The sequence below is a fragment of the Carlito syrichta genome, unplaced genomic scaffold, assembly GCF_000164805.1.
Source record: "Carlito syrichta isolate Samal-C Ts95f unplaced genomic scaffold, Tarsius_syrichta-2.0.1 Scaffold308821, whole genome shotgun sequence".
NCBI classification, from domain to species: domain Eukaryota; kingdom Metazoa; phylum Chordata; class Mammalia; order Primates; family Tarsiidae; genus Carlito; species Carlito syrichta.
In genome coordinates, this window is record NW_007252917.1 from 582,468 (window position 1) to 600,266 (window position 17,799).

Here is a 17,799-nt window from a genome sequence, read left to right on the forward strand (position 1 = left end):
TATCAGGCAGAGATGGAAAGTAGTTGGCAACTAGCAAGTCACTGATATCCTAAATGCAGATGAATCTGGGTCCATAAACCTGAAATTCAGTTGTCGGGACTGTTATTATGTGATATGTAAGAAGCACAGAGTTCACCATATTAAAGGTTCTTTTTTTTTTTTTTTTTTACTAAGAACCACTGTAAGAAATACATTCACACTGCAACCAGTATATATGCACACATCCAAGAAACAAGGTATTTTATGAAATAATATGTAACCATATTATGAGCTGTGCATACACTCTACTAAATTGTATTTTTTATTTTTATTTATTTTTTATTTTTTTATTTTTTTGAGTTGGAGTTTCACTCTGTCGCCCAGACTGGAGTGCAGTGGCTGCTCCTAGCCCCTGCAGCCTCGACCTGCTGGGCTCCGGCGATCCTTCCGCCTCAGCCTTCCGAGTAGCTGGAACTACAGGCATGCGCTACCATGCCCGGCTGATTTTTTTTTTTTATTTGTTGTAGAGATGAAGTCTCGCCAAGTTGCCCAGGCAGGTCTCGAACCCGTGGGCTCAGGCAATCCACTCACCTCAGCCTCCCAAAGCGCGGGATTACAGGCTGAGCCACCGAGCCCAGCTCTAAATTGTATTTTTTAAAGACACTGTTCATGATTCAAAAATCCATTTTATGACCCACCAACGAGTCTGAAAGCAGTACGCAAAATCCTGGCTTATGTCACTGAGAGCAAGCATCCTTAGTTGGACTCCATACATAGAAATTGTATATAAAATTCTGTGCATACATTTTCTGGGAAGCAAAGTGACAGTTTTACTCAGAATCTCAAAGGGGCCCCCAAAACTTAGTGCCTATTGGGTAATCATAACACGAGTCTCCAACATTGTACAACCGTGGTAGGTTAGATTTGGGAGTCCCATTCTATTCAAGCAACTTCTCCAAATAAAACAGAGAGAGGCAGGGAGATCACAGCATATACAAAATCTACAAAAACATGGGAAATGCATTTTCAGAAAAAGAAAAAGAAAGCATTGAGAATTCAAAAGTCTACTTTTTTTTTTGAGTCGAAGTCTCTCACTCTATCACCCAGACTGAAGTGCAGTGGCACAATCACAGCTCACTGCAGCCTCGACCTCCTAGGTTCAAGCACTCCTTCTACTCAGTCTCCCAAGTAGCTGGGACCACAGGTGCGCGCCACCATGTTCAGGTAATTTTTTGATTTTTTCGGAGACAAGATCTTGCTATGTTCCCCAAGCTGGTCTCAAACTCCTGGGTTCAAGTAATCCTCTTGCCTTGGCCTCCCAAAGTGCTGGTGTTACAGACATGAGCCACCATGCCTGGCCTCAAAAGTCTAAATTTATAAGAAATGTTATATTTAGAAAGCACTCACTTGTAGTTTTAAAAGTAGCCATGTTTGAAATAAATAATATTTTTTGTATATGGACTGAAGCTTCCTTTTTAAGCCAAAATTTGGTTTTGATAACATAGCTACATTCTACTCTTAGACATGGTAAATATTGGTCTAAAAAAAAAATCAGAGAGCTAAATTTTAAAGCTGCAAGTTTCCCAATAATTATGCAGGAAAGAAGTTTCTGCATCCCAGATGATGGGGTGGGGAAGGTGTAAAGGTGGTAGACTGAGGTGAACTTAAGACAGCAGCAAGGTGCTGTGACATCACAAGGCCTCCCCAAAACTGCGGCAGTCAACTCAGTGACTATGATCACACAGTTTGACGCATTTCAAAATGTTGGTGTTCTTTTAGAATATCTCTTAGACTTTGCAACAGAATACAGAATATGGAATTTACTCTGTAACCTCACTCAGCCAGAATTTCTGTTATATTTTATCCTGTGTTATGAGGTGTAAAAATCAAGTAGGTAAAAGCTGACTCTCTATCAGCATTATGATCCAATTTTAAAGTAGAATTGTGACTTTTTTTTTTTTTTTTTGAGTCGGGGTCTTACTTTATTGCCCAGGCTGGAGCGCAGTGGCACAATCATAGCTCCCCACAGCCTCCAACTCCTGGGCTCAAGTGAACCTCCAGCCTCAGCCTCCCAAGTAGCTGGGACTACAGGTGCTCACCACCAAGCCTGGTCAATTTCATGATTTTTTATTTTTTGTAGAGACGAGATCTTGCTATATTGCCCAGGCTGGTCTCAAATTCCTGGGCTCAAGTAATCCTCTCTCCTCGGCCTCCCAAAGGGCTGAGATTATGGGTGTGAGCCACTGCACCCAGATAGAATTGTGACACATTTTAATTGGATCCAAAACTCTGTGGCCCACTGTTGGGCTGGGAGCTGTGGCGGGCACCCTGTTTTCTCTGGTTGCTGCCCCTGCAGCTCCAGTGCACCCAGAGCAGGTTCTCTGCCCAGGTCTGCCCACCTTCCCAGCTGCATGTCACATCAGGCAGTCTCTACACACTTCTCCTAGCCATGTCTTGTCATTACTCAAAGTCAAACGTTTGTTTTCTTCATGAATTTTGCCTAACGTAAGAAGGATGCTAGGAATGCATAATATAGGCAAGGTTATGTTTTGTCATGCTGAGGAGAGTCTCATTCCTGTAGGAAATGGAAGCCGCAGAGCATCTTGGAACATTATAGATGAAGACATCTCAGGGATTAACCAGAGGAAACCCAGGCCCAAAGAGACTAAGTGAGTTGCCCAAGGTCACATGTCCAAAGGTTCAGCCAGAAAGGAAATTCAGGCCTCTTAATTTACTCTTCCCACTTCAAGAAATGTTGCCTGAGGGCAATGTCATCTCATTTCTTCAGAATGACCACACAAGTGTAAATGAAAGATAATTTCCAGAGCTATCAGATACAGGGGAGATTTTCTAACCACACAATGCTTTCTCACTTATTTGGGGGATTTTATAGAAAGGATATGCATTAATTTAAGTCGAATAAGAGTAATTTCCTTCCTTCCCTCCCTCCCTCCTTCTTTCCTTCCTTTTTTTTTTGATTTGGAGTCTCACTCTGTCGCCCAGACTGGAGTGCAGTGGCCACTCTCGGCCACCGCAGCCTCGACCTGCTGGGCTCCGGCGATCCTTCCGCCTCAGCCTTCCGAGTAGCCGGAATTACAGGCATACGCTACCACGCCCGGCTGATTTTTTGATTTATTGTAGAGATGAGGTCTCGCTGCCCAGGCAGGTCTTGAACCCGCGGGCTCAGGCAATCCACTCACCTCAGCCTCCCAAAGGCGCGGGATTACAGGCTGAGTCACCGAGCCTGACTTTTTCCTTCCTTTTTAAAGACAAAGTATTGCTCTGTCACCCAGGCTGGAGTGCAGTGGTATGATCATAGTTCACTACAGCCTTGAATTCCTCAGCTCAAGCAATTCTCCCACCTCAGCCTCCTGAAGAGCTGGAACTACAGTTTTACTTTTTTGTAGAGATGGAGTCTCACTATGTTGTCCAGGCTCATCTTGAAATCCTGGCTTCAAGTGATCCTCCCACCTCAGAATCCCAAGGTGCTAAGATTACAGGCCACCACACATGGCCCTAGAGTAATTTTCTTAATAAGTTTGATAGCAGCACAGCTATCCACAGAGGAAAAAGCCACCTTCAAGTCTTACATCCATCAGCAGAGGAAGACGGGTCACCCTTTGCATGGGGAGAATGAGAAAAGAGATCATGGGTAAGTTCCTACAGTCTTCATGGGACTCGATTCTTGACAATACTTCCTTAAAGGATGGATTGGTGGCTCTGAAGAAAAACAAAGAAAAAAGAGATTTCAAAATATTTCCTCCTCAAGTTAAGAAGCAAGCTAAAAATGTATTACAAAATACTGTGATAAAAGCATATATTATCAATGATTTTTAAATATATAAAAACAGCAAAAACACATCATGGCAGATACAAATGGCTTGTCTGCCTTTTATACTCAAGATTGAATATAAGATGTGAGTTTCACATAGCAATATTAGCAGTAAGATAAAAATGAATGAGCTAGAAATTTATAGAAGTGTTAAGTAAACAAACAGAGTATATGGCTTCATAGTGAAAACATATCAATTATAAATTAGTATACGAACTAGATTTCATATCAGGTCATCTATAAACACATACCATTAACAAGATAGCAAATAATATGTTTTACGCCACTTCTCTAGCCTTAGACAATGATCTAAAAAATTATCAGTTAGTCTGGACTTAGGAGGCTGTGGCCTTTTTCCACGGTCCTCTAAGAAAAGCTTTGGCCACAGCAGCCAGAATATCTTTCTTCCTCTCCTACTGACTAAGAACAATAACAATACTGCAACAACATTTTTATGAAACTTAGCAAGATATTCCAACATATATTACCTTCTGTGGAACTACCTGTATAACTTTTAAGGATGATCTGGTGGGGATTCCAGTTAAGAGAATGGAGCCCAGAAAGTTCCCTACTTTGCCAAAAGAATATGACTTAGTAACTGGCAAAGACAGAAGCCAAACCAAAATCTTCTGACACTCCATCTGACGCTCTTATTCCTCCATCTCCCACCCCTTCACCCCCTCTCCCTCTCACCTTCTTAACCCCCTGAGGAATTCTGCAGAGTTCCACTGCCACCTTCCATGGCCAGGGAGGGGAGGGGGTGGGAGTGAGTACTGAATTTCCGTGGGGAACAAGAAGAGTCAGAAAGGATAGTGGCAATAGTCACCTTTTTTTCTTTCTTTTTTTAAAATGGACTTTGAAAATTGAATAATTTGATTCAAGGGTACTAGGAAAAAAACAAACTAGGAACTACCCAGAATATTAAATTAAAATAAATTACACAGAAATGTTTTGTTTTCTTTTTCTTAAATTGAAAAGTTGTTTTGATTGTTTGAGTGAGGTTCTCACTCTGTCACACAGGCTGGAGCACAGTGGCACAGTCACAGCTCAAGCAGCCTTGACCTCCTCGGTTCAGCTACTCCTTCCACCTCAACCTTCTGGGTAGCTGGGTGGGACTACAGGCATGCACCCCCACATCTGGCTAATTTTTTTATTTTTGTAAAGACGAGGTCTCACTAAGGTGACCAGGCTGGTCTTGAACTCATGTAATCAACTCCTCCCAAAGTGCTGGTATTACAGGCATGAGCCGCTGCACCCGGCCTAAATTGAGAAGGTTTTAAGGTTTTTTTTTTTTCCCCTGATAGTTTTGAAAAGATGTTTTAGGAAGTTAAAACAACAACTACAACAAAAAACCCCTAAACTAGTTGTGTATTTTTATCACTCTGGTCCCGGCCCCTCCCCCACATTCCCAAGGTTCTGATTAAACAATCTGGAGTGGACTCTAGGTACTGTTTATTTGCTCATTTTCAAAGACTCCCAGGCGTTTCTAATGTGTAGCTGAAATTGAAAGTCACTGCTCTAACCTTAAATTGACATCAACTGCAGCAAAGCCCCTGAAAACACAACTACTAATTTCCATGTGAAAGCTCACATGATAGTATCATTAAGCTAACTGAGATAAGATCTTTATTTTCAAGAGTCATATAGTGTATAGCAGTGCCTGTTCACATTTTTAAAAAATCCTGCAAAGCAAAATAAAACCAAATTCAGCTCTAATTCAAGGCTTTGTTTTCAAACATGAACTTGCATTCATTCAACATAACTTTTACAGCAGGGCAACCTCTGTTCCTATATCAGAAGTTCCCAGCAGGGCTTGTGGGTCAGGGTGAGGTGCAAGGAATTAGCGGAAGTAAAGAGTGTGATTCTGCCCCCAGGGGATCTTCTGCAAAGTCTGGCGACATTTTTGGCATCTAGCAGACAGAGGCCAGGGAAGCTGTTAAACATCCTACAATGCACATGACCCCTGGTCACAAAGATGTGTCCAGTCCAAAATGTGAAACTCTGCTTTATACTAAAAACCCTATTTGGGCCAGGCTCGGGACTCAGTCTGTAATCCCAGCACTTTGGGAGGCCGAGGCAAGTGGATTGCCTGAGCCCGGGTTCCGGCAACTTGACAAGACCTCATCTCCACAATAAATCAAAAAAATTAGCCGTAGTAGCGCGTGCCTGTAGTTCCGGCTACTTGGAAGGCTGAGGCAGAAGGATCGCCGGAGCCAGCAGGTCGATGCTGGGGTGTTCATGAGTGTGCCACTGCACTCCAGCCTGGGGGACAGAGTGAGACTCCAACTTAAAAAAAAAAACAACAAAAAACTATTTGGGGGCTGGCAGCTGGGGGCTTTTCACCCTGCCCATACACATTCCATGAGGATGTGAAGCGGGGAGGAGGCACAACCAGCTCTTCTCACCAACTTGGGGGCTTTGACTATTTCTCCAACCAGCTATGAGAAAATCACCGCTAAGTCATACCCCTCCACATTGCACAGAAGTCAACCAAAACTCCGTGCTATGGTCATAAACACCACAACTACCAGGAGGAGGTGAGAATGACAGTAGCCAGTATGCTCCCAATCTGGATTTACAGCCATGGACAGCTGTGCTGTAGAACAAATAGCTACTTGTGATAAACAGAACTTCTAAAAATAAATATAAATATTACTGACCAATCACTGATCCTTTTAAGAAAAGCAATGGCATACATATGACATCAACACTTTCACCTCAAAAGGACAAAATTAAGAGGTATGGAGGAAAATTTCATGCTTGACCCTTTTTGGTTCCACAGGTAAAATCATCAAGAACATTTTTTTTTTGTCCATTACTTTTCTTCAGACCTGCCTTCCTCTCCCCAGTCCTAACTGCTACGGAGGAAAATATGAGCAATTTTTATAAACGACTTGCCATAGTTGTCACTTGAATGAAGAGTGATTAAAATGGTAGAGAAAACTCTGAACTCTAGCTCTAATTCCAACTACTCAAGATCCTGCCCTAGGCCTCTTGCAAACCACTCATCAGTTAATGGTTCAGAAATCTGGGGGTTTGGAGTAATGATCATCTCTGTCTTGCAGAAATTAAACAACAATAACAATAACAAATCATATTTTCATAGGAGAGAGAATTTCCATACACTAGATTTTTCTACTCAACTACCCTCACTTTAAAAGGCATCCTCTTCCCCAGGAAATATCCCATCAAGAGGTATTTCTAAATATGATTTAAGAGATCAATTAATTTCAGTCAATGTGGCCTAATTAAAACTAGGTTAGACTATTAATACTGTAGCATTTAACATTACTTACAACAATTTTTGTAGTGTCCGTTGCTGGTAGACTTCATTTGTGCAGTATTTCACATACGGGTCAAATGTGGATGCTGTATGTTTTTCCACAATGTCACTTATGTCATCTATGAAGATATTATTCTGATGTCGTGCTTCCAACTCTATAAAGAACCTGAGAAAAAATTACATTCCTTCATATATCTAACAGACAAGAGATTAGCCTCATGTAATGATACTATACAGGGTTTGAAAATATCAACAGTACACAGTACCAACTCAAAAAGATTGGAAAAAAAAACTAAAAATTTTGTCTAAGTTTAAATCTATCATATTAACACCTTATTGCTTCAAGTGTTTGGCTTCAAATATTGATAATCTAGGACATTTCTCTGCTTTCGTGTATTTTAAAATAAATAGATTCTGCTATATTTTAAGAATTCCTTGAATACAGAGAAAAGAAAGTTCATGTATATATGTTTTATTGTATTGGAAAGTACATGAGCAAAACACCTAAATAAATGCTTAAAAAAGCAAATATGAAAAAAACCTAATTCTACATGATTTTTTTCTCTTGAAATAAAAACAATCACATTATTTTAAATCTAATAATATGCATGATATCGAAATATCTTCATAATTTATTTAGATTGCACTTTAGGGTTACCAGATTTAGTGTATAGAGATACTATACAGCTATTTAGGATTATCTAAATAGATGCATATATATGTATCTATACACATATATATCATCATATATATCATATATAGCCATTGTTTATCCATTAATCTATATATATTTACAATCTATTTAAGTTTCTCCCTTTGTCTACTGTGAATAATGATATGTACGTTTGTATACAAATACATATTTGAGTAGCTGTTTCCAAATCTTTGGGGCATATATCTATAGGATGAATTTTAACCACACTGATTCTGCGTCAATAATAGTGTATACACACACACACACACACACACACACACACACATTTATAACTACAAGGGGAGAACCCCAAAACACCCCAAATTACTTTTTGGAGGGTGGGCCCCTTGTAGTACAGGCTGCCTCTGCTAGATAAGTGTTCTGGAGACCCATCACAGCATCAGTGTACCCGCTAGTGTTGCTGTGAGAGGTTGTGCTCGGCTTCAGTGAATTTTTTCTGGAGATTTTTTCAATGCATTTGCCCATTTCATGATAGCTGGTTTATGACTGCCCCTGCCCACACCGCACTAAACGTTCAGAAGTTTTTGACCAAAAATGGCATAACCTCATGCCCCACTCTCTCCATTCACCTGCTCTTGCCCCAGATGAGAAAAGTCCTCAAAGGGAAAAATCTTGCCAATGTGGAAGAGGTGAAAACAAAACAAAACAAAAAGGCAGAAGCACTAAAAGACATCAAAATGGATGTGTTCAAAAACTGAGCAGTGGAAAAAGCATCTTGATAGGTGCACTGCATCAAACAGAGAGTACTTTGAAGGTGACTGAAGTTTAAGCATGTAATTATTTAATAAAAAGGGTAAAAACCCAAATGGAGTAACTTCAGTCAGAGTGGCAGCCATTTTGCCACTGCTTAGCTTTGTCATGAATTTTCAGCAGCATACTTTAATCCACCCTCTAATCATTAACAAGCTTTGACTGAGTTACCAGAGGTAGTTACTGATAATTGTCTTGCAACTCCTTCAAGCATGTTTTGTACTAACTATCCTTTTATCCGAAGTATTTGTCCTCCTGCCATAAAGGACCAAGCTGACATAATCTGTTGTGATCAGCCCTTTGTAATCTACATGACACAGACCACCACCCCACCACCATGGCAAGAGTTCCTGTGCTTACCTGCCCCCTTCATGACTACACAACACAGCCCACCATGGAAAACTGCCCCTACCACAGAGAAACTCTAAATGCTTCCAGCCTCAAGCATTCACTACCAAACACTCCTTCAGTATCTGGCTCCTTCTCTAATCTTGGGAGATGGATTCACCTTTCTTCTCTGATCGACTTTCTAAATAAACTTTTTCTGACCTACTCTTTGTGCAATTCTTTGTCTCTTTCCCATGGCACTGGCACAGTGACCTAACAAGAATACACAATATTTTATAAAGAAATTCTGGGTTTTTTTTAATACTCCCTCGTAGAAAGAAACAATAACTTAATAGCAAGAACCAATACAGAAGTTGAGTTATATACCAAGGAGAGTATGGTTCATTAAATGAAAGTTGAGTAAGAAGTGTTCCTTTCCCTCCCAATGCCCATAGTTGAGTGTCTGATGGGAGGCATGGAGTAATTACAATACAGGACTGTAACAGAGGTGTGGTATTCTAAAAAATAAGTATTCAGTCTTCATCTCTGGTTCTTGGAAAAGGGCTTCTAAATCCCTTGGACTCCCCTGAGTGATGAGTGCTTTTTGTATGCTAATGAGATGACTGGCAGCTGGGGGTTCCTAGATAACTTCAGCATGGCCTGGTCACCAGAAAGACCAAGCTATGGCTGTTTCCAGCACCTCCGTGCCCCCCCATGCCCCCAGGCAACTTAGAGTCACCTAAATTATCAGGCAGACAAGAAGGCCAATGATCTAATAAATTATGCCCTCATCATGGAACCTCCATGAAAACCCCTAACGGATTTAAGGAGGAGTGGTGAACACCCCACATCGCTGCGAGGGTATCAGGCCCAGAGAGGGCATGGAAAATCTGCAATGCCTATTCCCCGCCCCCCACCCCACCGCCTTGCCATGTAACAATTCCTACATTTGGCTGTTCCTGGTTATATCCTTTATGATAAACCAGAAATAGTAAGTGAAGTGCCTTCCCAGTTCTATGAGCTGTTTTATCAAATCATTGAGCCTGAAAAGGGAGTGGATTATGGGAACCCTTCAACTGGATAGCCAAGTAGGAAAGAATCATGGGTAATCTGGGGACCCAATACTTGCACCTGGCATCTGGCATGAGCCCTATGGTACTAAGCTCTTAAATCTGCCAAGTCTGATGGTAACTTTGAGTGGTCAGTGTCAGAACTAATGAAGTGTAGGGTACCCGATTGGCATCTGGAGAGTTGGAGAATGGTTGGTGTGAGGAAAAAAAAACCACACACACTTGGTGTCAGAAGCATGGGGAATAAGAGCAGCTCAATAGACCTACTATGGAAACTCTAGAAGGCAGGGTGATCAACTGCGTGGTGAACATACATGAGGAAGCGTGTGAGCCGGGTCACCAGTGTTGAGGATGACACAATGGGAGCAGGGAGGCAGGGGAAGCAATGTGGGCACAGGCTCAGATCTCACTGAAAAAACTGTGGGTAGCTCAGTGGAATTGTGGTACAGACTCCAGGAGGAACAAGGGCAGAGACAGGAAATGGTGGGGAAGGTTTGAGCTAGACTGCAAAGGTGCTGAGGAGCTTAGCCTTGATCATTAGACAATGAGAAACCACTGGAGGCTGAAGCCAATAAATCACTTGATGAGACAGAAAAAAGTGGGACAGAGGAAGGGTGAATTACACATAGTGAGAGACAGATGGCAAGGAAGCTGGTTAGATGGTTAATCTGGGCAAGGGACGATCAAGTCTAGCAGTGAGAAATAAAAGAGAGAACACAGTGTAAGGTAACCATTTGGAGATAAAACAGACTGAAGAAACTTATTAGATGCGAAGTCAAGGAAGATGCTGGGGTTTCTGGTCAAGGTTGCTACCTGGGCAATAAGGTAGGTCATTAAACCACTAATGAAGATTGAGAGGAAGGAAGAGGAAAGAGAAACAGGAACAAAACAATTTAATTTTGCTGTGGAAATGTCTCATGAACAGTTGAAAATACACATCTGTAAGAATTCAGAAGGGCTGAAATTCCAGGTACTATAAAGTCAGGACTAGTTAATTTTTAGCTGGTTTTCATGTGAATGTAAAGTATTTATAATTTAACTCCAACTGCTTTTTAATGAAAAACTTAAGAAAAATTTTCAAAGATAATTGAAAAAAAAAGAAGCCAATCATAAGGTTATTATCATGTAATTCTAGGAAATAAATATCTTGAAAATATCTCTTGCAATTTCTTGTCTTTGGCTAACTGTTAAGAGTCTGAAGGAATGCAACTATATAACCAAAAACAACAGTCACTTGGCTTTTCCCAAAGAAAAGAAAAATTTCATTTATCACTGTAAAATGTTTGCCAAAGTACAAGATTAAAAACAAGGTACTAATGAAATATCTGTTTATACTACTTACTTTAACATAAACCAAACTACCCATTTTAAGTATTATATTAGCATAAATGGACATAATTTAAAGCTTTCTGTGTTAAATGATCTATTGGTTATTTTGGCAAATTTGCATACTTTCCTAAGTGAGTTGAACTACAAAAAGATCAAGAAAGTATTTCTAAAGAATGAAGTATTATTTCAGGAACCAAGAATGTTGGTGACTCAAATAAAATCTCAAGCAAAAGTAAAATCAAAATCATTCTGGTTCCAAAATCATTCTGGATGAAACTTGAATGAAACAGTTTGCCTTATTTTGCGGACTTCTTATTAAAAATTTTTTTTTTTAGGTGGAGTCTCATTCTGTCATCCAGTCTGGAGTACAGTGGCAAGATCACTGCTCATTGCAGCCTCAACTTCCTAGGCTCAGTTGGTCCCTCTGCCTCAGCCTCCCAAGTAACTGGAACTACAGGCACACACCACCATGCCCAACTACTATTATTTGGAGACTTTTTAGTGGAAATATCTCTTTCAACTCTGCAATTTTTTTCTGAGATAATACTTTCATTATTTCCTCTTTGCAGTATTACCAAGATGTTCATGTCTTGCAACCAACCATATTACACAATCTTTATCTTTTTTCTCTCTCCTATCACATCTCTAAACTCACCACTAAAGTCTAGATTTTAAGAAACCTTCTGTGGACCAGAAAAAGATGCCTAGAAACATTTCCTCCTAACCAGAAACACAAGTTACCCCTGGTTGACTGTTAACTTACCATCACAAACACAATCACACCCCTACTTCAAATGAATGCTTTAAATGGCTGTAGTCCACCCAGGTGCCCTCCTTAGCTGGGCACAGATTGGTCAGGCCACCAAAGACACAAGGTCAACCTCCCAGGATGTTGTCGATGATTCAACTAAAGCCCATGTTTGAAGAAAGAGCCTGATATGGAGCTTGCTTATGGTCTATAACCTTTCTTCTAACATTTCTTAGAACTTCAGAAATTGTGTATTTAAAAAAAAAATTTTTAGAAACAGGATCCTGCACTATTGATCACCCAGGCTGCAGTGCAGTGACACAATCATAGCTCACTGCAGCCTCCAACTCCTGGACTCTAGCAATCCTCTCACCTTAGACTACTGAGCAGCTGGGATTACAGGTGCTCATCACCATGCCCAGCTGGGGATTATATACAGGGAGAACCCCGTCCAAGAAAACAGAATTATCTTTTGGAGGATGAGCCCCTTGTAGTGCACTTGGAATTTGTTCCTCTGGATCAAACGATCAACTAAAGTTATTTGTTTTTTATTTTAAAGATATGGGGTAAAATTCAGGATTAGGCAGATAAGTGGTCATCATACAGGTAAAGTTTGGGCCTCTCTTTGGTCCCCACTTCGCCTGGTTTGAGATCAGGTACGATTATCGATGATATGTGTCCCTCTCCCCTGGCAGTGTCCTGCTACTGCCAATCCCTTTCTTAAAGTATTATGATTAATGTTCAGGGTCTGCTTATGAGTAAGAACATGTGGTACTCAGTTCTTTGTTTCTGTGATAGATCACCGAGTATTATAGACTCTAACTAAGTCCATCCAAGTTGCTGCGAAGTCCATAATTAGTCTTTCATTATGGCTGCATAATACCCCATCGCGTATAGGTGGAAGTTTTGAAATGGTTCCGTCACAATTTGCTGAAGAAACGTCCTAAGTTGTGGCAAACAGGTGACTGGTCCTTCCACCATGACAACCCATTTACCCTCACCACGCTGAGCATTCAAACCACATGATTCTTGTGTGCCACCCTGCCTATTCACTTCATCTCATCCTGAACAACTTTTTGTGTTTCCCTGAATTAAAAAAATCGTCAAAGGGAAACGTTTTGCCAATGTGAAAAAGACAAAACAAAAAACAACAGAAGCATTAAAAAGGCATCCACATGAACAAGTTCAAAAACTGTTCTGAGCTGTGGAAAAAGCATCCCGATAGATGTGTTGCATCAAACGGAGAGTACTTTGAAGGTGACTGAATTTTAAACATGTAAGAATAAATACACAATTTTTTATAAATCAATTCTGGTTTTTTTTTGGCCCTCTCTTATGTATGTAAAATTACATATGTATATATACTATCTATAAATAAAATTATGATTGTCTGTAGCCACAGTGTTTTGGGGTCATTTTCTATGTAATAAAAGATGGAACAAAGTTTTATTGGCACACCCAAAGGAACACCACTCACGTACAAAATGTTTCAGGCATTTTGTGGTTGTTTTATCAACTAATGGTCTTAACGGTGGTACTGCCTTTTTTTAGGGAAAAACAAAATAAACAGTGAGGTAGCTGCTTCTGATACACTCAGTGCATGTACTTTTGTTAGTTTCACTTTCACCCTGTGTAGTAGGTAGAAAAAGATGCGATGTATCAATGCACCCCATACCATTACTGATAGTCTTTTAAAAATTCAATTGGTAATGCACTTGGTGTGTCAGATCTGAGTATTCCTGATAGCTCTCAAAAATGTACAGTAAAGCCCACCAATCTATGACAGAGATTCAAACTTTTTTTTTTTTAAGTCAGGGTCTCATTCTGTCACCCAGGTTGGAGTGCAGTGGCATGATCACAGTTCACCACAGCCTTGACTTGCTGGCTCAGATGGATCCTTCCTGCCTCAGCCTCCTGAGTAGTTGGAGCTGGGACTAAAGGTGCACACCACTACACTCTGCTAGTATTTTTATTTTTATAGAGACACGGTCTTGCAACATTGCCTAGGCTGTTCTCAAACTCCTGGGCTCAAGCAATCCTTGTGCTTCAGCTTCCCAAAGTGCTAGGATTACAGGCGTGAACCAGCATGTCCAGCCTTAAAATGTATTTAATACAGATCCTGCCAAATCTGTTTTAATCAGTCAACCAACAAAATTTTCTCCCATGTATCTAGCAAAGAGTGATAGGCATTGGTGGATGTCAAGAAGCAAACATTTGATAAAAATGACCACTGTTTATCTTATCAGTCCTAGTGCTGTGTGCTTCTCATACACTGCCTCATTTAATTTCACTCCCAAGTGTGGTTTAGACAATGGCCCACTTTACAGATAAGAAAACCAGAGCTAAGTGAGTTGACATCATGACTCTAAACAACTGTGCCTCAGTTTGAACCCAGAGCCAGACCCCTTCTGAGTCCAGAGCCTGTGATCGAACCACCAGCCCTGCTTCTTCTGCTCTCAGGAGTGAGCTGACCTTCCTGCCTGTTACCACTGGCCAACCCTTGGCAGAGACATCCAACAAGAAGATTCACAGCTGGAACTAAAGAGAAATAGTTTACTTTCCAAGAAGACCAATGCTGAATGGTCTCAGCAAGTCAAGGACCCCAACCAACACTGTGAAGATTTTCACAGAAGATTTATGACGTGGCAAAATGTGGGGATGGCCGAAGAGTCAACAACCACCCACACCAGCTGCAGCCTCCAGGAAAGATCATGAGAGGGTCACAGCCTGCAATGTGTTCTGGTCCTGGTGGACACAGTGTGATCAAACATTGGTTTATGCATGGCCTGGAAAACTCTCTGGAGTCATTTATTTTGGCCTCCTGCCCCCCTGCTAAATCCTACCTTTGCCTAGAGAACCCCCACTCATCCTTTACGTCTGGGATGAAATTTCACCTCCTCCAGGAAGTTTTCCCAACCTTTCTGGGATGGGCTAAATTCCCTTATTTGATGTCTTTATAAACCCCCATACTTTCTCTCAGTATACCTACTATGATCGCAATAAATTATTTTATTTAAAATTTGTATTTACTTCTATCTCTCTCAGCAAGGTCTAGAGGACCGAGGACATATCTGTTGTGTTCACACATACACACACACACACACACACACACACACACACACACAGCCAGGCCCCAACCACAGTACCTGGAACACAGGAGACAGTCAAATGTTTGTCAAACATTTGATAAGTGAATACATGGATGAATAAATCAACTTTTTTATTTTAATCAGAAAATTATAAAGGTGAAACATGTTCAAGGAATTTTGTTCTATTGTCATTTTACCAAGAATGTTAATACTCACAAATTGGTCAGTATCATATCTTGCTTTTGAATTGGTCAGGCTATACCTTGCTTTTCTCACTGGTACATCAAGTCAACAAACATTTATCGGTCACAGTTGGTATAGTGACAGCCACCAATGAAGACACAAACTCCCAGCACAAGTTTTTACAATCCTGTCAAGTAGGATCACTAAGATGAGATCCAGTTCAGCCTGAGTTTCTTCAATGCCTGCTGTACTTTCTGAAAAAAAAAAAAAAACCTGCCAGACCGGCCGTCCCCCACCAAATCTAGGGAGGATGCCAGCGAGGCTAAGAATCTCAGCACTCAGCGCTCAAGCTCTGGAAACACAGAAAAAAGGGCTCTGGTTATAATCAACGCCGTCCTGTGCCCTTCTCAGAATGGCATCCTTTCAAGGTATTTTTCTCCATTAATATCCATCTGCCTAAAGCAAACTGGAATGGTTTCTGGATGCCTCCGTCCCTTGAATGAGCCGTCTGTCAATCTAAGCGGCTGCAGCATCCCGCCAGAGAGGGTAATACTCACTTAGGCTGGAGACTTGTAACATACCAGGCAGGTTTCACATGTCTAAGTTGCTGTTATATAAGAAAATATCTTCACTAAACAAAGAAATATTCCAGATAAGTGGAAGCAAACTATGTGCTGCTGGAAATACTTTCCTAATAGAGCACCGACAGAACATTCTGTACTCTCTACCAAAATGAATTTATATTCTGTGGCAGATAAGTGAGATCTGGGGCTTGCTTATTTGTATTTTTTTGGGGGGAAGGCATATTGATACTAAAGATCAGCATCAACTTCTTGGAACACACTAGATCAGGACAGAACACATGGCAGAATACCACCGCTAACCTGTGGCAGGTGTCATTAACCAACTGTGGCACTCAGCCAAGATGTGAAAGTGGCACTCCCGGCAGTCATTATCAATCAATCAATCCAAATCAATGATGAACAAGATGGAGCTCATCTATGAATCCTTCACCAGACTAACACTGATAGGGAATAAGTGTTAATTTGACAAAAAATATAAGGCTGTTTCTTCTCGATCGGAATATCCTCTCTACAGCCTAAAGGTCTAAGAGGTTTCCTCCCCAGCAGACTACATTCCTTCTCAAGTTCTGTTTTTGTTTTTTCTTTTGAAAATGTATCTCTGGATTGATAAGAAGCAGATAAGAGTTGAAATTAAAAGTGGTTTGGGATGTGAGGGGAAAAAAACCAGTTCTAAACAAAAAATGCTCTGGTAGCTTTCATTCCCCTTCTGATAGCTACTGTTTGATCCTTAAAAATCTCTAGGAAAGTTTTTGCTCAACAATTCTTATCCTCTGAAAACCTTTAAAATCAGCCTGGATATATGGCAGAAGAGACTGAGGTAAAAGACATTAAGCTAAGGTTATCTGCAGGTCTTTGGATCAAAGGGTTTTCTCATCCTTACTAACCCACAACACAAGCAGGTTAGTTCTAAATTCATGCCCACACAGGCACCTTCAGTTCAAGGCACCTGGCAAATTCCACAGAAGGATGGAGCTGAGAGCCAGGAAAGGAGGAGCAAAGAAATACAATGAAACTGAGTAAGCCCCCTCAAGGCTCTTCCATATCAGTTAAGACTCCAATTTACACAGTCCTTCCTCTCACTGATAATGTATTTGCTAGAAGTCATATATATAGCACCATACAAATAAAGGTATAAAATAAAAGGTATAAAATGGATCTTAAAATCTTAATACCATTAGATTGAGTTTTTATTTAAGAATGAGTAGTTATCATCTGAACCAGCTTTACAAAAATAAAGTGGAGAAAAAGAAACTTGTTCCCATGGTAACCCTTTGCATACTTGGTTCTTTTGTTTCAATGCAACTCTCATGCATTCACAGCCGGATTTTAATTTCTTCCAGAAATGATGACACTCCTCAAGAGCGAGGGTAACAAATGACAGATAACACGTGCCAGCCCTCTTACCAAAATGTCCTTAGAAGAGGCAACAGTAGGCTGCGCTCGGTGGTTTAGCCTGTAATCCTAGCACTTTGGGAGGCCGAGGCAAGTGGATTGCCTGAGCCCATGGGTTTGAGACCAGCCCCGGCAACTTGGTGAAACCTCATCTCTACAATTAAAAAAAAATTAACTGGGCGTGGTAGTGCATGCCTGTAGTTCCGGCTACTTGGAAGGCTGAAGCAGAAGGATCGCCAGAGCCCAGCAGGTCAATGCTGGGGTGGCCATGCGCGTGCCACTGCACTCCAGCCTGGGCAACGGAGTGAGACTCTGACTTTAAAAAAGAAAAAGAGGAGGTGAGCATATTTATGCTTGGGCCTGATATGATCCGCCTTATTAGGGACACCTTTACCTACTTCCCTTCTTAATGTGTTCTGATACTACTTGCCTCCTTAGTGACGTCTGATACTATTTGCCTTCTTATTGCCGTGTGATACTACTTGCCTTTTTTAGTGCCGTCTGATACTACTTGCCTT

The 17,799-nt window shown here is 40.9% G+C and overlaps 1 protein-coding gene across 1 annotated transcript in view; it reads right to left on the minus strand.

The window, feature by feature from the left end:
- ARHGEF26 (Rho guanine nucleotide exchange factor 26) overlaps positions 1-17,799 on the minus strand; it is a 153,165-nt gene that overhangs the window by 59,203 nt on the left and 76,163 nt on the right. Inside the window, exons 7-8 of the mRNA XM_008065955.2 lie at positions 7,108-7,260; positions 3,570-3,699 (exon numbers count right to left, since the gene is read on the minus strand). Coding sequence (XP_008064146.1) covers positions 3,570-3,699; positions 7,108-7,260 — 283 coding nt within the window. The remainder of the gene's footprint in view (positions 1-3,569; positions 3,700-7,107; positions 7,261-17,799) is intronic.